The following is a 22868-nucleotide window of genomic DNA, read 5'->3' as shown; positions in this document are numbered from 1 at the left end:
CAAGTACTCACCTCTATTCACACATTTAACTCCCCTCTGCACATACACACACATATAAGATCACATATCCCCCACCCATAATACACATCCCCCCTCCCATTCCACAAGTCCGTCCGCTCAAGTTTGCTTCAAAGCGGAGAAGTCGTGGACAAAATCACAGAAATTTATAGTCTAAACCATACTCTATTAAAAAAAAATACTAAAACAATGAAGCATTAAAATAATACTCGTATTTGACCATCATAATATCAATCAGCTCTATAACAATTACACAAAATATGTTAATTAAAAACTTATTCAAATGTTTTATATCAAATGTTTCAAAATATGTGGTTAGCGGTGTCTTATGACCTTCTTTTTTTGTTTCAGAGCATACCAAAAATTAATCCAAGAAATGTGGAGTAGAAAAACTAGAGGCTATGTTGTACCTAACGGTATTTTGTATGGTATACGGAATGTAAGTAACACTTATAATTTGTAATAATTATTATATTTTGAGATTAACCCATTTCCGAAATTAATACAATAAAACTATTTCTGGATCCTATTTACAACTTTTATTATTACCGCGTAAAAATACAACTCAAACGTCAACAGCTCTCTTTTTCTTTTTTTATTCTAACTAATATAATAGTACCAGCCAGTGACTATAATAATGGGCATTTATTATTATAAAAATAACATAATCATGAAAATAACACAAAGTAATTAATTAAAATAATGCTATTATTATATAATTTGAATATATTTCTAACAATATAGATGTTGCATTTCATGATTATAATACTAGTAGTTAACACTAATGTTAATATAATTGTTGTTTGCTTAATATGAAGCGAAACGGCGGATAGATTGGTTATTAATAACGGGCGCTAGTCATTAATCCAATGACGAATTTTGTTCTAGGTACATCCTATGTTCCGTGGATATCATCAGCACGATACTCAGGAGTTCCTAAGATGTTTCATGGATCAGCTTCACGAGGAGCTCAAAGAACCGGTAAGGGCCATTTTATTTTATGAATTTTGGCACCATTCTTTAAAGGTGATAGAATTCTCTACGTTTCGACTCCGGCGGCACCACTGCCACTCCTATTTCTGTCTAATAACAGCAGTGTTAACCGCTGCTGTGTTCTGGTTTGAAGGATGTGGTAAGGGAGACATACTTTTCTGAGGCGTTCCAGCTTAGTCCTCAGGGGTAGCGGCGCGTATATTGCCGACTTCAGGTAGGAATATAATCTTATCTGGGGTTGATTACAGATGTCCATGGGTGGCAGTAGCCACTTACCATCAGATGGACTGAATGCTCATCTACTACTCTTATATATCTGTACTAATATTATGAAGAGGTAAAGTTAGTAATTTTGTTTATTTGTTTGTAAGGGCTAATCTTCGGAAATACTGAACCGATAATAAAAATTCTTTCACAATCAGAAAGCCACACTATTCAGGAGTGCTATAGGCTATATTTTATTATGATTTAACAAAAAGCGGGCAAAGCCGCGGGTACTGCTAGTTTTGTATAAAATAATTAATATTTTGTAGGTGTGGGACAGCGCACCAGAAGACAAGCTCGGTTCGGAAGCTGATGGTGACCACCAGGAGTCGAGGAATGTGCACATGAGGCGGCGGGCGGCCTCCTCTGGTGGTAGGTGACCATTTTATTACATACTTTTGCCATATATTAGTAACGATTACTCACTCCTAACAAGAAAATGTAACCAGTTTTGACAATTGAAATTGTCACTGTCATCTATTTTCGAGTTTGAAATATATTAAAACATGTAGTTTTTAGATCATTTACGAATGAAACGATTTTTCCCCGCATTTTATTTTCGATTTCGTGTGTTTGCACATGAGCCATTTAATGGCTTCCTTCAATTACAAGACGGTGAGATATCTATACTTATCTATGACTTTTGCATAGAAGTGTTAATTAAATGGTTAATTATTCCTTCAAGGGATACTTTGCTTTTACGGGAGTGGCTACTATACTTAAGATTCTACAAAACAGACCAAAGCTAAAAACAGTGCGTGGATACGCGTGTACACACGCAAAAAGAACTATTACAAAATTATTTGTACAAAACATATTCTTATTGTAAACCATGCCGTTTCCGTAACAAAATTCGGCCTTTTCGCGGTCGTTGCTACACAGATTATAGTAATAATTGAATGTATATTTTTATTGTCCTTTTGTTGTTGTTTTTGTTTTTCTTTTGTTTTATGTTATTTTTTTGTCTCTTTCTGTTATTCCATCTGTTTGGAATTATCCGAATAAAATCTTTCTTTCTTTCAAAATTCGAAACGTCCTGACCTTTTTGTTAGGGTGTGAACAAAGAAGTTTTAACTTCATATTTCTCATATAAAATGTGTTTTTTTTTCTAGCAAGCGACGCTCCATACTTCGCCCGCGTGCGGCGCCGCTCGCCTGCACACGATGATGGACACCTCAGGTAATACAAAAACTTGTGTACTCCTACACACCTACATATAGGCAATTGTATTTGTACAAACTTGTACACACACGCTTCTACACTTGGACACTTGACACTTGAACATTTCTACACTTATTTACTTAGACACTTCACTTTTGATGCTTGTATACTATTACTTAAAACACTTTGTGCACTACTTTATTTGACACTTGCACACATTTACAACTGACATTTGAATCTTGAACATTTCTTCATTTAATTTTGTATTGCTACACTTGTTAACTTAGGTACTTGCACATTTGACACTTGTACAATTCTATGCTTGAACTGCTGCAATTGTTTACCTGTATACCTTGTATACCTGTATATTTAGACACTTTGTACACTTCTATACTTGGACGCTTGCACACTTTTACAATTTATAACACCGACTATGGAAACTTAGCTATAAAAATATTCCAATTGACCCTGAGTTTTGGAACCGTCTAAGCACATGGTCAATTGGATTTGTTTTACGTAGTCAGAAAGGTTTCCAACGACTGATCAGGAATACATGGCGCAGTTTTGGAGAATGTATTTTCTTATCCCAGACGTGTAGATTTACTCACAATATTTTCATTCATCGTTAAATATATGATAAGTAATTTCTAAAGCCATTTATCAATTATATTGTGAAATAAGATAAACATTCGTGATCCAGGATACACTCTCAACCGGAGGGCTCGAGACACAAGAGATCAGCGAGCTTCGCCGGCACGCAGCATCTCGCGTACAACGTGCTCACACAACAAGTAAACGGTGAGTATAGTCCACGAAAAAGTATTAGTCCGCTCTGAACATAGAAATTAATCGCGTCTCCATAGCTAAATGTATGACTACACCTGCTCGCAACAACTTCAGAGCGACCTAGCAATTTGGCGATAACTATACCTTGAAACTAATTAGCCGTTTAATTAACAGCCTAGCCTCTTTACTAAATGACGTCGTTTTATTTCAATTAAATACATACAAACGTCCTTTAATTAACATTTTTTAGTAAATATATTTTTGGGAAATTATTTTTAATTCCTTATAGAGACTGCGTTCACCTAGGGGGTCACGACTTATTCCATCGGAATCGTGAACGAATGTTAATAGCGTACCCGCAGTCCAACAAGGGACGTTCAGAGAAATACCATAAGGTTTTAACTTGTATAGTCCGTGCCAAACTTATAGTCCGCTCTGAAGTTGTTACGCGCAGGTGCGCGCTGTCTTCGTCCCGCTAATATCTTCAATTAACTGTTGCTTTTCTATGTTCATGGGAGACGCGAAGTTTGGCGAGGACTCTTAAGAGTCCGGCAAAGCTTCGTTGCCCTCGCAACTTAGAAGAAATCGAGCAAGGTTTCTCCACGCAAAAAGGGGGATACGCCCCACACTTTGAAAAATGATTTACTATTGAAATATGAACAATAAGATAACTTTCAGGGACGGCCGCGGAGGGCGCCCGCGACGTGGGCTCGGAGTCGGAGCTGTCGTGCTCGAGCGAGGCGGAGGAGCGCTACGAGACCTGCTCCAGCGGCAACAGCGACGCGCCCGACCGGCCCGACCGGCCCGACAGGCCCGACACCAACGTGTTAGTAGTACATCACTTGCGAAGAGGACATTCTATTTAAAAAAAAGACCCCTACATAAGTACTATGTCCATATATTTTTTTTAATTTACAAATAAAGGGCTTCATCGCTCATGCGATCATGCCGCCCTGGTTATAAACATTCTAATACAATTCTCATACTAACCTAACCTTTTTTTTTTTGACGAGGGGGAAACCTTAAAAAGGTACCGGACGCCATGAGAGTGACGCCGAGTTATTGACGCTTGCTGACGCTGACGAGAGTTAGTGACGCTTGCTGGACGGTTTGAGCTCCCACTCTTGTTGCCCGGAAGCCCATTTTAGTCGCCTCTTACCACAGGCAGGGGATACCGTAGCCCTATTCTGGTCCCGGTACTACAGGGATAGTCCTAACCTAACTAAGTCACAAAATAATCAAATCAAATTCAAGTTATCTAACGTCTAATGAGCCGATACATCAATAAATTTTGAATAATGCAATGTATTATCCACAGTAAATCCGGGACGTTCAGCGGTGGTAGTGGTGACGGGAGTGGCACGCGGTACCGCAGCATCATCTCCGACGTGTTCGACGGCAAGCTGCTCTCCTCCGTGCAGTGCTTGATCTGCAATAGGGTCGGTATACAATTATTAATAATACACACACACAACACACGCACGCGTGTACACACATAAAGACGGAGATAGGCGCACAGACACGCATATCTAGGGTGAATTTTTTAAATGGGCCTTTACGGCTAAATCCGGAACAAACAAAAAACTAAAAATGATGCAGTTTATTTTTTATGAAATCGGCCTTGTAACTCTTTTCAATATTTTCGCTATTCCTTTAGATTCGGATGGGGCCCTAAAAGCTCATTTGAAAAATTCACCCTGTATACTATAACTTGCGCACTTCCAAAAGAAGGATGCGCGCGCGCACTCACATGCACACACACTAACTGATTCGTCATGAGGGTATCAGGTTTGATCACTGGCCAGACAAACTGATGTCTAATTGATCAATTGACGACTGAGTCTAAATGTTTATGATTTCATCTACACACATACACACACACACACAAACACATTTCACAGATTCTTATCATCATCAATCAATCATCAACAACCCATTACTGTCCCATTGCTGGGTACGGGTCTCCTCTCATAATGAGAAGAATTAGGCCATAGTCCACCGCGCTGACCAAGTGCGTTTTGGTAGACTTCACATACCTTTGAGATTTTTTTTTTATAAATCTCTCAGGTATGCAGGTTTCCTCATGATGTTTTCCTTCACCGCTTAGCAAGTGATAATTAATTTCTAATACGCGTATAACTTTGAAAAATCAGAGGTGCATGCCTGCGATTTGAACCTCGGACCCCTCGATCGAGAGGCCGAGTTTCTTAATCACTAGGCTATCACAGATTCTACCACACGTGAAATCTTAGTTTAATACTATCAGTAGTATATGTATAAGGCCAATAGTAGAATTCTACAACTAATAACATCAATATATAAAATATCAAATGTTCTCAATCATTATTCTGTGTTTTCAGGTGTCGACGCGTGTAGAAACATTCCAGGACCTCTCCCTACCGATCCCGTCGCGGGAACACCTGGCAGTGCTGCGATGCCAACAACCGATCCTGAATCACCACACACAACAAGGATCGCAGGAGTCATGGGTATGTTTCGTTTATTTACTATAGCCCGGTCGCCGAGCAGGAAGAATTTCGTAATGACTTTGTGACCAACTGCCAGAGGTTATAAACATTTTCTGTAAAGTACATCTTTATAAAGTACTAGCTGACCCGGCAAACTTTGTACCGCCTCAAATATAGTTCATATAAAATATAGCCTATGTTACTCGTGGATAATGTAGCTTTCGAATGGTGAAAGATTATTTTAAATCTGTCCAGTAGTTTTTGAGCCTATTCATTACAATCAAACAAACAAACTAAAGTTTTCCTCTTTATAATATTAGTATAGATTGCAAAGTGGTAGAATAAGAAAATAGTAATTTAAATTTAAATTATAATATAAATTAGAAAAAAGCGAAGTTTTAGCGATTATATACGTAACAATTTAATAGGCCCATTTTGACACATGCCATCCTAATGTCATTAAAGTTTTGAACTAACTTTGTATGAACGTTTAACACGTAATTGGAAAGTTAAATACTTTTAAACGTACGATAACTAAATAATTTATATACATGAATAATTTGTAAAATTTATAAATAGTATTAATGATAAAATGAAAAAATATGGAATGTCGAAAAAATATTTCAAATATCTAAAATCAAGGGCGACTGAATAGTACCTACCATCACGAAAATAAGCCTAAATTATATGACCAAATGTATGCAATTTGTGTGAACGGCGATAATCGCTTCTGTGCGACCGGGACGGCAAACATCTTCGCACGAGCGATAGAGATAGCTAGTAAGTGTACGAAATTCTTTCTGCTCGGCGACCGGACTTTACTTTCATCAATCATCCATACATATATATATAATCATCCATATGGTATGAAGGTCATCAGGTTAGGTTCTCGTTTGTCCCCGTAGTTTCGGGGCCTGAATAGAGCGAGCGGGTCGATACCGACCCCCGGTCGTATAAAGCGACTAAAAAGGGGCCTTCCGGGGCTTCGGGCGGCCGGAGTGGGAGGCCGAGTCGCCAGGCAGGCCCCGGGGAGGATGGTATGTGGCCGCGTAGCTCAGGAAACATTTGGGATCTCGCCGGAGCGGGCCCCCAATTATTTATCGACAAAGGAACATTTTTTTCCGTCAAATCTCAAAAAAATATTGCCAATTAATCAAATTATTTCAACAAATAATGTATGAATCGGTGTTATGTGTGTTTGTTACAAAAAAAAATTGTCCGTTGAAATTTCTATATATTTTTTTTTATGATGGGGGGCCTCTCTCTTGTGGAAGCATCGGAGCAATAGCTGGACTACTAAAATTCATTAAATGTATAACAACATACTACAAAGCCGGATTGATTTAAAAACTACAAAATTTTAAAGTCGCTTACAGTACATTTACATTTTGTATTTGCTAAAAAAAGATCATAATACTATGTAAATGAAAAATTAAAGGCATTTTTTGTTAAATATGCCATATAAAAATGGTAAATAGAGTGTTTTAAAAGACAATTTGAAATTAGTTGGTATGTGATATTGAAGCATTTTTGAAATTGCTTAAAACAGAATAATCTGTGGTTGGATTTATAACTTTCATTCACACATATTTATGGAATATCCCATGGTTATTATGTAATGCATTACCACCATATCTATATTTTACACCTTGTAATAGTAATAATTTCACACTAGAATATTGTCCCAAATTAATTTTATATTGTATTTTTACTACAAGCAGAATTAAAATTATACATAAAAATTCTATTAAATTTTTTTTTAAACAACTGCTGAGGTGTATGTATGGATTTGCATGTATATGTATGACACATTGTTAGTACTCGTATTATCAAATATTGTAACGATAATACGCAGTTTCACTATACAGGGTGAATTTTTAAAACGGGCCTTCAGGGCCAAATCCGAAACTATAAGGATTAGCGAAAACTGCTGAAAGGAGTTACGAGGCCGATTTTGATAAAAACTAAAACTGCATCATTACTTTTTTAACGTACCTTTTTCCCTAGCCGGGAATCGAACGAGTTCATTTTGAAAAAAATTACACCCTCTATATTATTACATCATCTGATAGTGTCGCTTATAAGGATCAAATTCTGGAAAGTAATGTTATGTGACAAATTAAAGGAAAAGGAAAATTTTGAAGAAAATACATATTTTTCCATACATTGCCATACTAATCCTTAATGATTATACATAACAAATGATTTATGTATAATTCTTTAGAAACATACGTAAGTCATACCATTGAAGAATTTGTTGGTTAATCGACTAATTATTCGATGTTATAACCGTGACATACGGCTTAGTATGAGAAAGTAATAGTTTGGCAAGTAAATTACCGCCATTTTTAGGCCCTGAAGGCCCGTTTGAAAAATTTACCCTGTATAGGCTAGTAACGCTATCTATGTTTTTCATGTGTACTATATTACGTTAAAAGTAAAATAAACCAGTTCGATCCGATTCGTTGTGCAAACACACGTATGGTCATTTTTGGCACGCGCTGTAGCTCTTGATGGATATCAATATTTAAGATCCAACGATGCCTCGTCTAAACGTGATCAGGGGATGGTAAGTGGCTACTGCCGTCCATGGACATCTATATTCAAGCCGAGATAAGATTAGTGACTTACCTGAGTTTGGCCACAGATATGTTGCTATTCCTGAAGATTAATTTCGAAAGCCTCTGAAAAGTATGTCATACGAAATACCAAAGAAACATGCAGTCCACCTGATCTGGTCATCGGCTACGTATAGATGCGTTGCTACACAGAAACTTTGTATAAAAGTATATACTAATAATAATATGTATTTTAAACTAACACGTCAATATAATAAACGCTTAACATTACAAATAAAGAAAATTGAATATAATTGAAGTTTTCGCAGGTGTGGTGGCTGCTCGGCTGGCTCCGGTCGTGGTTCTACGGGCCGGTGGTGTCGCTACAGGACTGTTTAGCGGCGTTCTTCAGTGCGGACGAACTTAAAGGCGATAATATGTACAGGTAATAAGATTTATTTATGTTTATTTTAATTTCAATGTTAAGGTCTCGTGCAATATTTTGTTGAAAAAAAAACTAAATGGCCGTCCGTGGTTCGTATGCACTAATGCCCGTTATTACTGATTGTGATACATTTTTGTCAACCAAGGATCGAAATTTTCAAATCCTTTTTGGTAAAAAAAAACAATAGTAATATTAGTAAGCGTTAGCTGGAATGTTTCATGTTCAATTTGTATTTTAATAATACTTTTACACTAATATCACAAACTAAAAATGTGAGAGGCGGTGTGCCTCAGCAAATGTCATTCGACAAATTATTCGTCGGACAATGACGAATATGTAGATGAGTACAGAGGCATTAAAAAAATACATACCACGGAGAATAGACGAGCATCGCGGCGAATACACCTAGTTTGTTATTTATAATTTATACACTCGTGTCTATTCGTCTGTACTTTGCTAATATCTAAACGTTGTTCTACAGCAATGTGTATTTTGTCCTCTTACCAGCTGTACCCGCTGCAACAAGCTGCGCAACGGCGTGAAGATGTCCGGCGTGGTGCGGCTGCCGGAGGTGCTGTGCGTGCACCTGAAGCGGTTCCGGCACGAGCTCATGTTCAGCGCGAAGGTGGCCGCGCGCGTCTCCTTCCCGCTGCACGACCTCAACATGGCGCCCTACACGCACAAGGGTAACTGTGTGCTCCGCTCCCCCTCCCCCCTCTCCAGCAACAAGCCGACAACGGCGTGAAGACGGTTTATAAGAGAATATTGTTAAGAGAAACTAGCTACTAAGAGTGTAAATCTCTTTCCTCGAACAGTTTTAGAATATATATTAGAGCGCTTGTAAAAATTTGCTATAATTTCATTATAATAATAATTATTTTCACAATAATAAACATAACATTTATTTTCAAAATAAATATATATCTAATAAATAGTTTTATAAGACACTGTTTACTAATAAAGTATTTTAATTGTAATTAATTCTTTTCATAAATTAATGGTATATGGTACCATATATTTCGACATAAAATAATCGAGTATAATTTGTCTGTCCATCAGAGTGCACGTCGCAGGTGACGCGGTACGCGCTGTGCGCGGTGATCTGCCACGCGGGCACCGCGGGCGGCGGCCACTACACGTGCGTGGCGCGCGGCGCCGCCGGCTGGAGCGCCTTCGACGACGCGAGCGTGGCGCGCGTGCCCGCCGCGCACCTCGCCGCGTGCGAGGCCTACGTGCTGTTCTACAGGTGAGCGCCGCGCCGGCCGGAGCGCCTGCGACACGCGAGCGTGGCGCGCGTGCCCGCCGCGCACCTCGCCGCGTGCGAGGCCTACGTGCTGTTCTACAGGTGAGCGCCGCGCCGGCCGGAGCGCCTGCGACACGCGAGCGTGGCGCGCGTGCCCGCCGCGCACCTCGCCGCGTGCGAGGCCTACGTGCTGTTCTACAGGTGAGCGCCGCGCCGGCCGGAGCGCCTGCGACACGCGAGCGTGGCGCGCGTGCCCGCCGCGCACCTCGCCGCGTGCGAGGCCTACGTGCTGTTCTACAGGTGAGCGCCGCGCCGGCCGGAGCGCCTGCGACACGCGAGCGTGGCGCGCGTGCCCGCCGCGCACCTCGCCGCGTGCGAGGCCTACGTGCTGTTCTACAGGTGAGCGCCGCGCCGGCCGGAGCGCCTGCGACACGCGAGCGTGGCGCGCGTGCCCGCCGCGCACCTCGCCGCGTGCGAGGCCTACGTGCTGTTCTACAGGTGAGCGCCGCGCCGGCCGGAGCGCCTGCGACACGCGAGCGTGGCGCGCGTGCCCGCCGCGCACCTCGCCGCGTGCGAGGCCTACGTGCTGTTCTACAGGTGAGCGCCGCGCCGGCCGGAGCGCCTGCGACACGCGAGCGTGGCGCGCGTGCCCGCCGCGCACCTCGCCGCGTGCGAGGCCTACGTGCTGTTCTACAGGTGAGCGCCGCGCCGGCCGGAGCGCCTGCGACACGCGAGCGTGGCGCGCGTGCCCGCCGCGCACCTCGCCGCGTGCGAGGCCTACGTGCTGTTCTACAGGTGAGCGCCGCGCCGGCCGGAGCGCCTGCGACACGCGAGCGTGGCGCGCGTGCCCGCCGCGCACCTCGCCGCGTGCGAGGCCTACGTGCTGTTCTACAGGTGAGCGCCGCGCCGGCCGGAGCGCCTGCGACACGCGAGCGTGGCGCGCGTGCCCGCCGCGCACCTCGCCGCGTGCGAGGCCTACGTGCTGTTCTACAGGTGAGCGCCGCGCCGGCCGGAGCGCCTGCGACACGCGAGCGTGGCGCGCGTGCCCGCCGCGCACCTCGCCGCGTGCGAGGCCTACGTGCTGTTCTACAGGTGAGCGCCGCGCCGGCCGGAGCGCCTGCGACACGCGAGCGTGGCGCGCGTGCCCGCCGCGCACCTCGCCGCGTGCGAGGCCTACGTGCTGTTCTACAGGTGAGCGCCGCGCCGCATAACATGCACGTGCGGGGTCTATATGCCGTTCTACACGTAAGTGTTTACCATGCGGGCACGTGCAGGACTTGCATGGCTCGAGGTAAGCAATACGCCCAATAAATACTTAAGTTAATACTCTAGTTATATATCTCCAACAGACGAGCAGAGTCGCGAAACTACCGTCTTGGAGTACCGTGAAGACCGAAATCGAATTTACCGGTCGCCTCTTAGCTGTATTCTACTACTAAATCGCGAAGTTTGGTATCAATTCAGTGCGTATCACTAATAATAGTCACATAATAATGTCTTTTTTTATTTCCAGGAAAGTCAACCCCCAAATGACGGTACTACGACAGAAAGCGGCTGAAATCCTAGAATCGGCGACGGTTGAACCCAACGATATCAAATTCTACATTTCTAAGCAATGGATAAATAAGTGAGTATAATAAAGTGTATTTTATTTACACATGTATTTCTAGTTTGGGTACTAAAATATATGTACTAAAATATAGGTACATATTAAATATTTTTTATTTAAAGTTCACTACTATAGTCTTAGTATAAATTAGTTTTGTTTGTTTGCGTTTGCGATGCATCTACACGTTTTGCTTTTGTAGAGGTTTGGAGTTTGCGACAGGTGTATGGGTTCATTCAGTATTATATTTGGCTGTTTAATGTACAGATTCAACACGTGGGCGGAACCGGGGCCGATCGACAACAGCGACTTCGTGTGCGCCCACGGCGGTGTGCGGCCCGAGCGCGCGCCGCACCTGCTCGCGCTGGCCGCCCGCCTGCCGCAGCCGCTCTGGGAGTTCCTGCACGACACGTACGTTGTGTGCCCGCGCAGGTCCGGCCCGAGCGTGACGTCACTGCGCGTGCGGCCCGAGCGCGCGCCGCACCTGCTCGCGCTGGCCGCCCGCCTGCCGCAGCCGCTCTGGGAGTTCCTGCACGACACGTACGTTGTGTGCCCGCGCAGGTCCGGCCCGAGCGTGACGTCACTGCGCGTGCGGCCCGAGCGCGCGCCGCACCTGCTCGCGCTGGCCGCCCGCCTGCCGCAGCCGCTCTGGGAGTTCCTGCACGACACGTACGTTGTGTGCCCGCGCAGGTCCGGCCCGAGCGTGACGTCACTGCGCGTGCGGCCCGAGCGCGCGCCGCACCTGCTCGCGCTGGCCGCCCGCCTGCCGCAGCCGCTCTGGGAGTTCCTGCACGACACGTACGTTGTGTGCCCGCGCAGGTCCGGCCCGAGCGTGACGTCACTGCGCGTGCGGCCCGAGCGCGCGCCGCACCTGCTCGCGCTGGCCGCCCGCCTGCCGCAGCCGCTCTGGGAGTTCCTGCACGACACGTACGTTGTGTGCCCGCGCAGGTCCGGCCCGAGCGTGACGTCACTGCGCGTGCGGCCCGAGCGCGCGCCGCACCTGCTCGCGCTGGCCGCCCGCCTGCCGCAGCCGCTCTGGGAGTTCCTGCACGACACGTACGTTGTGTGCCCGCGCAGGTCCGGCCCGAGCGTGACGTCACTGCGCGTGCGGCCCGAGCGCGCGCCGCACCTGCTCGCGCTGGCCGCCCGCCTGCCGCAGCCGCTCTGGGAGTTCCTGCACGACACGTACGTTGTGTGCCCGCGCAGGTCCGGCCCGAGCGTGACGTCACTGCGCGTGCGGCCCGAGCGCGCGCCGCACCTGCTCGCGCTGGCCGCCCGCCTGCCGCAGCCGCTCTGGGAGTTCCTGCACGACACGTACGTTGTGTGCCCGCGCAGGTCCGGCCCGAGCGTGACGTCACTGCGCGTGCGGCCCGAGCGCGCGCCGCACCTGCTCGCGCTGGCCGCCCGCCTGCCGCAGCCGCTCTGGGAGTTCCTGCACGACACGTACGTTGTGTGCCCGCGCAGGTCCGGCCCGAGCGTGACGTCACTGGGCGTGCGGCCCGAGCGACGACAACAACTTCGTGTACTTGAAATAGCAAAGGAGCATGCATTTCACGTGATGGATTCTTATCTGAGATAACTGCACAAGCGTTGCTCCTGAGGACTTAGTTGGAACGCATCAAATAAGTCTGTGTCCCTGTAATTAACCTTCAAAATAGGTATAAATAAGTGCGACGAAGGTACTTTCGGAATCAACCATCAAATCAAATCAAATCAAGGCTTCTATCACCTTTGATCTCTCATCTTTTAACGGATTGTTTTTATTGAAATAGACCACAATACACTCCTAACGACATAATCCTCATATGACAGGTTCGGCGGTGTCGCGCGCACAATCACAGTGTGTTATAGGGAATCTAGCACACGTGTTAATACCTACTAATATAAATATATTCCCGGTTTCGCAGGTTCGGCGGCGGTCCGGCGGTGTCGCACGCGCACGTGTGCGGCGTGTGCGCGCGCGCCGCACAGCGCCTGCGCGCGCGGCGAGCGCGCGAGCTGGCCGCGTTCGCCGACCTGCACACGCTGTTCCAGGTACCACATGAAACACCAAACACCACTCACTGGACTCAACGTCTCGTTGTTATAATTGACCGTTATCTATAATCGATAATTGTCTAACAAAGATCAAAATTTGACGTACCACCCACAAGGCCCAAAGTCGCATTGTCATAACTAATGTCTGTTGTTCATAATCAATAATGTAACAAAAATCTAAATTATACGAACCACCCACTAGGCCCGACGTCGCATTGTCACAATTAATGTCCGTTGTTAATAATTGCATCACAAAGATCGAAATTTTACGATATCCAGTACGAAGATTTGACAATTGTCAAATGTCAATCTTTAATAAGCAAAACATCGAGTGGATTTACCAATGTCTAGTATGAAGAAATTGTCAAATATCGATCTTTAATAGGCAAAACATTGAGTGGATTCATAATTATAAAGCGGAGTAAGAATGTCCTGTTCCCTAAGCACTAGGCATACTAATTCATGCATCATTTACTCTCATACATAATTTCCATATTTACTAAATACATTGTAATAATATTAATTCGTATTCAACACATTTACCCAGTTGTTTCCCTTGTTAAGTAAGACATTATTACATAATTATAATACCACGTCGGCACGCTTGCTAAACCTTCACAATTTCCAATATGTGGGTAGAGTATTTGATTTGATTTTTGTAGGTTAAAAGCACTTTTAGGATAACTTTGATCAAGCTAAACGTCTGTACACGTTTGGTGTTTGCGACGAACGCCGTATATTAACGTAGACGCAAAAAATGGATTTTTAAAAAGTAATATTGTGTTCCATAACTACCATAAATTAGCGGAGAGTATCTCCCTATCTCCTCAATCTATAAAATTAACGAATTAACGTGTGTTTTATATACTTTCCAGGAGCAGGAGCGGCCGCACGCGATATACGCGATCAGCATGCACTGGTTCCGGCAGTGGCAGGCCTTCGTGCGGAACAAGACGCGCTCGCCGCCGCCGCCGCTCGACAACACCGGGATCGTGCTCGAACAGGTACCGTCGCACTAACAGTGCGCCGGTTACGCACTTTATTGATAACTAGCTGGCCCGGCAAACTTTGTACCGCCTTTGTACCGCCAAATTTATATATCAAATATATTTCATATAAAATATAGCCTATGTTACTCATGGATAATGTAGCTTTCGAATGGTTAAAGAATTTTTAAAACGGTCCAGTAGTTTTTGAGCGTATTCATTACAATCAAACAAACAAACAAAGTTTTCCTCTTTATAATATTAGTATAGATAATTATTATTTTTAACCAATTTTTATTACTACAGTTCGAAATTTGAGGTAGGTAAGGTTCGTTAAGATTGGTTAGAACGGGCGTGGGACTGGCGGTAAATCAGTAAGCACTGACTAAAAAATCAAGGGGTTGTGTCTTGGATGCTAACTCCGATCCCCCAGGATAAAATGCTGAATTGTTTTAGCACTACACTATCACTGTTACCACAACGATTATATCTTTTTATAACTAAACCGCCAGACAGGCTGGCAAGTGGACACCTCAACTTTTTGTTTCTCACTCACACATGCCAACAAGCGAGAGGCAAACATAAATTCCGCTTTCTCACTCACACATGCCAACAAGCGAAAGGCAAACATAAATTCAGCTTTTTTTGGTTTACGATATTGAACCAAGTCAACTTAGGTTATTCGTGATATTTACAGGAGATCGACGGCAAAAAGACGTATACGCTGAAACCGGGCTCCGACCACGCTCAGCTGAGCGAGGAGCTGTGGAGGTTCTTCACCGACATATACGGCGGCGGCCCCGAGGTGGTGCTCAAGTCGCCCGTGCCGCCCGCCCAGCCGCCCGAACCCTCACAACCCTTCACGCGGCTCTCGCGAAAATACTCAGAGTCCGACAAGGAGGAGTACTGCTCGAAATCCACCTCCGAAATGAACATCCGCGCCGTGCACGGGGAACTCCAAAAGAACCAGTCCCTCCAAAACATAAACAGGCGGCACAGGGCCACCGCCGAATCGGACGAGGACGTGAGCTACAGACGCTTCCAGTACAAGCGGCACGAGCCCAACGGCAACTACGACTCCGACGAGGACATGAGGAACGGCATCGACTCCGACCACGACGCCAACGACAACCCCGTACACCGCAAGCTCACCGACACAGAACTGCCAAATTTAGATAGTATATCCCTCAAAAACAAACCCAAGGCGGGTAAAGTGAGAAAAATCAAAAGACGGACAGTGAAATGATTTTTTCTAGCGTTTCAGTTCGTCCACAGACTGAGACGGGGTGCCGCGGGAACCGCGCACGAGTGACATTCCTGAACGGTGGTACGCATTTACCGGGCTCCGCATAGATAAGTATAGATATCTCACCGCCTTGTAATTGAAGGAAGCCATTAAAATGGCTTAAACAGAATGGCTTGACGGAATTGTCAGCCGTTTAATGGCTGTCATGGTGTAATTTACTCGTAACAATGCCGAAATGCGCAGTTAAGTGGTGCAAAAACACGAAATCGGAGAAAAAGTGCGGAGAAATATCGTTTCTAAAAACTACATGTTTTTTAATATTTTTCAAACACGAAATTAGATGACAGTGACAACTTCAATTGTCGAAACTGGTTACATTTTCTTGTTAGGAATGAGTAATCTTTACTAATCTATGGGGCTCCGACTGAGGCCGTCTCGTTACCACTGAACGATATTTTTTCTATAACTATACTCGAACAACGGCCTCGCCCGCTCGGGACGGTGTTAGTATTTTTAGTACAATTTTAATTTAGTTCAAATTCAGGTATAGTGAATTAGGTACTTGAATGGAGCCGTGTCGTTCATAATAATCACTGAACTGTATATTTACGGTATTGAATGTATATCTGTGTAAAATTGTATGTAAAGTTAACCATAACTATGTGTATAGAAATTTCATGTTTATAGACTTCTTCCGACTGCATTTCTTTCGTTTCACTGTTTTACCGTGGATTAGGTATTTATTTTGTTATTTCTGGTTCTAAGTCTATGTGTTATTTGTTAATGAATTAATCAGCAATAAAATATATTTCATCTTTATTGGCTGCATTCATTTGTTTTTATTTTTTGCTTCCCATCCATCATGTCGCAGTCCAATAACCTTAGTATGAGTTTTAACGTTTTTACAAAAATGACTGATTTGGTATTAATAACCTTAGTATGAGTTTTAACGTTTTTACAAAAATGACTGATTTGGTATTTGTTTACGCATTTGCCCATACATTTCCAGTCAGCGCCCCTAGCGGATTGTATCAGAACTGATGGGAAATATATGGGAAATACGTAAAGAAAAACAAAATCAATCATTTTTGTCGAAACGTAAAACCTCATACTAAGGGCCAAGCTATAAATTCTTAATGGATTGTTCGAATAAAGAACACTTCGTTCACAGTTTTGTCATAGAAAATAGTATTATTCTTAAAATTTACAAACCATCTTAAAAAGCGCCCGTGCATCCTCTTAAACTGATGAGAGTGCATGCTCGTATACTTTTTACGTCCGAATCAGTTAAGCTCCGCCACTACGTACTGCGGGTTGTAGTTTTAGCAGAAGCTGATTTCACTCCACTACCTTACAAATCAGTAAAAAATACGCAAACCCTTTAGACCACCATTTTGAATTGGATAAACGATTTAAATAATGATTCCATTATAGATGATGTCTACGAAGTATTGATATTGTAAACTTTGGCAATTAAAATTCCACTCCAGCATTGTTTCATGCTTGATTTCTAATTATGTTCTAAAAATGTGGAATAGATGAAATTGAAAATTTTCGAAAATTTTATCAAGTTGTTACTACTGCTTCTTGTAGTTGTTGATTAGGTGTATTATATCAAAGTTGATCAAAATAAATAAATTATGAGAACTTATTTTGAAAATACAATAAGTCTTGAATGTTTTATTTGTATTTTAACCTATATAATAAAGTCAGGAAATTAATGTGTAATGTTAAGTAATACATAATCCTTCAGGATATGATTCCTACACATGTATAGTAGGCTGCAAGTCCTGTAATATCCCACTGCTGGGCATAATTATCACCATTACTAGTAGGCCAGAAATATACTTTGTTGTTCCAACCTGTTTATATATATTCTACAAGAGTATTCTGCTACTATATAGTGTCCCGTAAGTATAGTCCGCGCCAAACTGCTAGTCCACTATGAAATTGTTGCGAGCAGGTGTAGTCATACAATTTGCTATGGCAACGCGATTCATTTCTATATTCAGAGCGGACTAGCAGTTTTACGCGGACTATACCACGACAAACAACATTTTTTTTATATTATAAAACAATTGATAGTTCAAAAACGTTGACACTTTTACTAAGTTATATTTTCTCTGAGAGGTCAGCCCCTAATCTGTGTTCTCCCCAATATTGTCGTGGTACTTACGGAACACCCTGTATAATTATAATACTATAAATACGAAATGAAAATGTAATATAAAAATACCATATTGTTGTTCAAAATATTTATTACAATGAAGACCATAATATTACATCTTTTATTATAAACCAGGTACAATGTTTATAATTTATTCAATGGGTTTACTGCGAGGGTTCTCGGTGATACTAATCAAGCTACAATTTAGTCATTATCGGAAGTAAATTTTACATATTGAATGTGAATTAATTGTGTGGCTTGACAGTTTTGAATGTAATAAACATGTTTCGGAAATACTCTATACTTCAAACATGCAAATTAATTAGGCTCGCGTCCATCACTTGCGATAAAACTAAAAACATTTAATTATACGTGATATATTGCATTGAACACTAATGTTATAGTTTATCGCTTGCAATGGAACATGGCATTTACATAAAATGTTAAATCCAGAATAATTATATATTTTTAAACTCCAACATTCTATAAAATGTCTTATTATTTCCAAAAGCGTAACAAAAATAGATTCTTCTCATTAAAATATCGTAGACTTCTAAAAATATTTTTTTCTTTTTGTTATAATTCAAACAATCATCTACATTTTTTAATATTATAAGGCCCCTATGTTATGTACCATATTACGTATACCTATAGGTCAGTGACATTTTGCTAGAAGTTAAAATAAGGAATCGATTAGTAATCTTTTTGTGGATGTTATTCAAATTTCGAAACAATCTTATTATTCCACTGATTTCCACCAATATGTTTAGGAGTCGAAGCAATATGACAGTTCATATTGCATTTTAATAGTTCTTTTCGAAGATGACAAATATGCAATATGACAAATTATTACTTCCATAACATTTATATATGGTAAATTTTTTTGCGACTTATTTTAAATATTAACGAAAATGCATTTATTATTAATATTAAATATTTACGAACTGATTCCGGAAGCATATTGTAATGTATTTTGTACGTAGACAATATCAATATATTATTCATTTGCAACTTCATAAAAATCCCATATTCAACTTCTAGCATATTCATAACTGTTAACCAAACTTACGTATATAATAGTTACATAAATAAAAAATAACTATTACATGATGTAAACACAAAAATAAAATTATGTATTATTTGGTATTACACAACATGTTTTTAATTATAAAAAAAATAACGAGTCACACTCATTATCTGATCAATAAAAAATAAAAACTGGGTAAGTATAAAAATTTAACAATCAAAATTATGCGTAAAAATATTCCCAAAAAAAATTGGGATTAGTGAACACTTTGTGTCTCTATACATAAACAAAAAATACATAGTTTATTGTCACTTGACATGTGGTAATATACGAAATGTAACTGTTAGTTCGTGCATTATAGTTCGAAAATATATTATACAATGTCTATAATAACCTTAGACTAAAAAAAAGACAAATCCTCACGGAACATAACATCTAAGCATATTTTGAGCGTCGCTGTAATTAATGTTACAAATCTGGGAATTTTTCTATTGAATTTTATTTTCACTGTGTAATGACAAAATATAACATCATGTTTTTTAAACGTTTAAAATTTTACGAAATAACGTCTCATCACGAAACCTATATTATTTTAATCGGTACTGGCTTGATTTGTATTACGCATATAACTAGATTTTGGAATGCTTCAATATTTTGTCCATGAAGCTAGTACATCTTTTTTAATCTAAGAGTATAACAAACATCTTTACAACGAAAACGTTTTAGTAGTTTTACAAAAGAAAATACACGGTCCCTTTGAGTTACGTTATAAGCAGGTTACACAGTATATTTTATAGACTTAAATCAAAATATATACCCATCTGAATTGGATATCATAGAATTTACTATATCAAAATAAGCTTAATTACTCATCTGGGGGCACGGCATTGCACCGCCAAGTCGAGCCAAAAATGCCGCACCGCCGTACAATTCTTATTGCTTCACATTTCAGGCCATTTTTGATTTTAATATCATATGTTAAGATTCTTTGAACTCAAATCCCCTCCCTTTTGGAAACATCTCAACTAATTATATTTTATAGCATGTGTGTTATTTATTTAATTCACTTATCATTGAACTCGAGCATATCTATTGATTTAAATCTACATATACATTTTGTAATAAGACAATTAAGATCTGCAGGCCACAGATTCGGCAAAAAATAGTGACAAGGGCATTTTAGAACAAACATAAAGATGGATACAGATCAAAACATTTGCATGTAATGTTACACTCAGAAAAGGCATTACATCAGTGCGTCAATTTGAACGTTATAGATTGGCACCGCTTATAATAGTTGTAACACAACATTCATACTAATGTTAAAGAAATGCACATTATCGAAGCTGAACTACAACAAAAATGGAAATCGCGTGCATCACTGCAAAGTAATTATAAAAATCGGACGTATTACATACAAATATTCCAAATCCTTCCCCATCTTTTACAATGCCTGATTATGGTCTGAATATAACCCAAAAATGACAGTGTACTGTGGCATGTTACCAGGTGTACACAAACCTTGTACTACCCAATACAACAATAGAAAATACACGTCTTTGATATGTTAACAATTTAAAAAATTACAATCTAAAACATTATAAAAATATATTTTCGTCATCGTTGTATATTTCTGTAACAATACTAGCAAAATATATAGATACAATTACTATACATATAAGATTTGTACTGATTTGGCATGCACCTCGCGCGATATTTTCATCAATACTGTTTTATTTTTTAATAAGTTTTTGATAAATTGCACAACATGTACATATACAGAGTCGAACAGTTGGTTTGGAAGTCATTTCGAAAGTACTGCCGTAAAACAACTATGTCAGTAACATTAATATTACATATATATAAAATGTGTACAAATTACAATCGACTGGTAAAATCAGTCATTTCTGGCTATTTGAGTACTGCTATTGATTGACTAGCGGATCTACAGAAAGTTAATGCGTATAAAATCTGAGATATACATACTAAAGGGTCGTCCATAAATTACATCACATTAGCGTAAGGGTTCAGATAGGGGCCGCATGCTTTATGGCGTGACAACAATTCGAAATATAAGAACTTCAATTAAAAGGGGACGTTAAACTGACAAGTGGGCCCCAGTTTCGAAACGTATGACGTCATAACACGGTCACATACATGTGACGATTTGACGAGGGGGAGGCTCGAAGACACAACATTTAAGCAACTTAATTTATGGACGACCGTCAAAAAAACTGATGTACAAAACATACTACAACAAGTTAAATGTCGTGCTAACTATAAAATGTACAGTGGTTCGAAATAAATACCAAAAATACATGTACTTTAAAATTTGTTTTTGGGTAAATTTTTGATTTTTTCAAAAGTGACATATAATATTTACATTATAAAAAATTTAAAAATATTTTTTTTGCGTTTCTCCACGATTTGTAATATTTTCGAACCCCCAAACACCTAGAGGGGGTCGATGTTTTTCACAATTATTTTTTTTTGTTTTCGAATTAAACCCAACATCAAGAAAAATATTATTTCCATGAGCGTAACTAATAATAAAGCAAATTACATACTTACGTTGTTTATATGAAATGAATTTCGATATTGTAGCACACACTAACATAAACACAAGTTAAATGTACTTTTTAGTGTACAAATTAGTATTTAAGCGTTTTCATATCGTTATAAAATCGTGTACTTGGCCGTTATTTTTTTTTTTAATTTTTGACAGAAGAAAAGGCAAAATTCGCAAAAGCAAACGCAGATTAGTAGCTCAAAACATTGACCGCAACTGTTAATTTTTTTGACATCTTTTTGTTCTGTAAAAACGCTTAACACCTTTTTGTACACAAATTTGAAACCACCCTTCGGTTGCATGTATTTCTCAAATCTAATAGAATATAAAAACTAACATTCTCATTTCTCACTAACCTAAAATAATAATTAAATTTCTAGACGTAAGAATAAGTTTCAATTGAGGTAGATTAAATTTTTTACAGTCCTATTAACCTAAAAGATTAGAATTATTTACATAAACTATGAAGCGTTTACAACATTGGATCCTTTTAAACTTCATTAAATTTTGTTGCCATTGCTAGACGCCAAACATTTATTTTTATTTTTAAAATTAATATAAACTTATCATTTCTGTGTACAGAGTGCCAGTGGAGAATATATTCGCGATGAAAAACAGTAATCCCTGGGACCGACAAGATCACTTAAAAACAGAAATATATTGAAACAAAAAACAAAACGACAGCTTAAAAAGCCCTAAGAATCTGATTCCCATAATTTAAATTAATCGAACGACACATTATATGTTACAATTCGTCTAGCCATTTGGGCTGCAGAGCAGGGCAAAGAATGAGACATAAATACGCTCGAAAGACATTACCCTCCGCAGTCGGGTGAACGCAAGTGGTGGTAAAACAAAACTTAGCACTGGAGCAAAACATAGTGATGATAAACACATAAGAGTCGTCAAAATGCCTTGATGTTTGTCATAAATAATGTTAGGGCTCTTTTTTTTTAACATATTCATGACTTTCGAGTCAAATTTTACAATTTTAGCGCGCTGAAACTCGTTGTAAATAATATACATTGGAAAAAGTAATATTGTCGGCTCCCAAGGATGACCTATATGACCTTTAACCACATACATACTCCTTAAAAATAATGAACCGATCTTACAAATTCCTTATTCGTTACTAAAATAATAAATGCGAAAGTATGTTTGTTTATTTGTTCCACTTTCACTGGTCAATAAACCAACCATCTCCACTAAATTTAATGAACACTGGATACTTTTGATATTGGAAGATTTTACACATCCCGAGGGAATATAAGACAGATTAGTCAGCACAGTCACA

The 22868-nt window shown here is 40.8% G+C and overlaps 1 protein-coding gene across 2 annotated transcripts in view; it reads left to right on the top strand.

The window, feature by feature from the left end:
- Usp20-33 (Ubiquitin specific protease 20/33) overlaps positions 1–16639 on the top strand; it is a 32734-nt gene extending 16095 nt beyond the window's left edge. The window contains exons 6-21 of one of the 2 annotated variants that reach the window (XM_073092301.1): positions 370–457; positions 907–999; positions 1545–1647; positions 2388–2454; positions 3137–3234; positions 3901–4048; positions 4541–4661; positions 5583–5711; positions 8578–8693; positions 9201–9379; positions 9753–9939; positions 11450–11563; positions 11810–11953; positions 13450–13576; positions 14455–14583; positions 15263–16639. In XM_073092301.1, coding sequence (XP_072948402.1) covers positions 370–457; positions 907–999; positions 1545–1647; positions 2388–2454; positions 3137–3234; positions 3901–4048; positions 4541–4661; positions 5583–5711; positions 8578–8693; positions 9201–9379; positions 9753–9939; positions 11450–11563; positions 11810–11953; positions 13450–13576; positions 14455–14583; positions 15263–15811 — 2392 coding nt within the window. In that variant the 3' untranslated portion in view covers positions 15812–16639. Of the gene's footprint in view, positions 1–369; positions 458–906; positions 1000–1544; positions 1648–2387; positions 2455–3136; positions 3235–3900; positions 4049–4540; positions 4662–5582; positions 5712–8568; positions 8694–9200; positions 9380–9752; positions 9940–11449; positions 11564–11809; positions 11954–13449; positions 13577–14454; positions 14584–15262 lie in introns of both variants that reach the window. The other variant, XM_073092300.1, reaches the window with a different exon arrangement.
- The last annotated feature ends 6229 nt before the right edge of the window (positions 16640–22868 follow it).

The sequence above is a fragment of the Epargyreus clarus genome, unplaced genomic scaffold (genome assembly GCF_041222505.1).
Source record: "Epargyreus clarus isolate Ecla_fem2 unplaced genomic scaffold, WU_Ecla_fem_2.2 ptg000035l, whole genome shotgun sequence".
In the NCBI taxonomy this organism is placed as follows: Eukaryota; Metazoa; Arthropoda; class Insecta; order Lepidoptera; family Hesperiidae; genus Epargyreus; species Epargyreus clarus.
The sequence above is the reverse complement of the archived record's forward strand: the minus strand, read 5'-3'. Positions and strand labels throughout refer to the sequence as shown.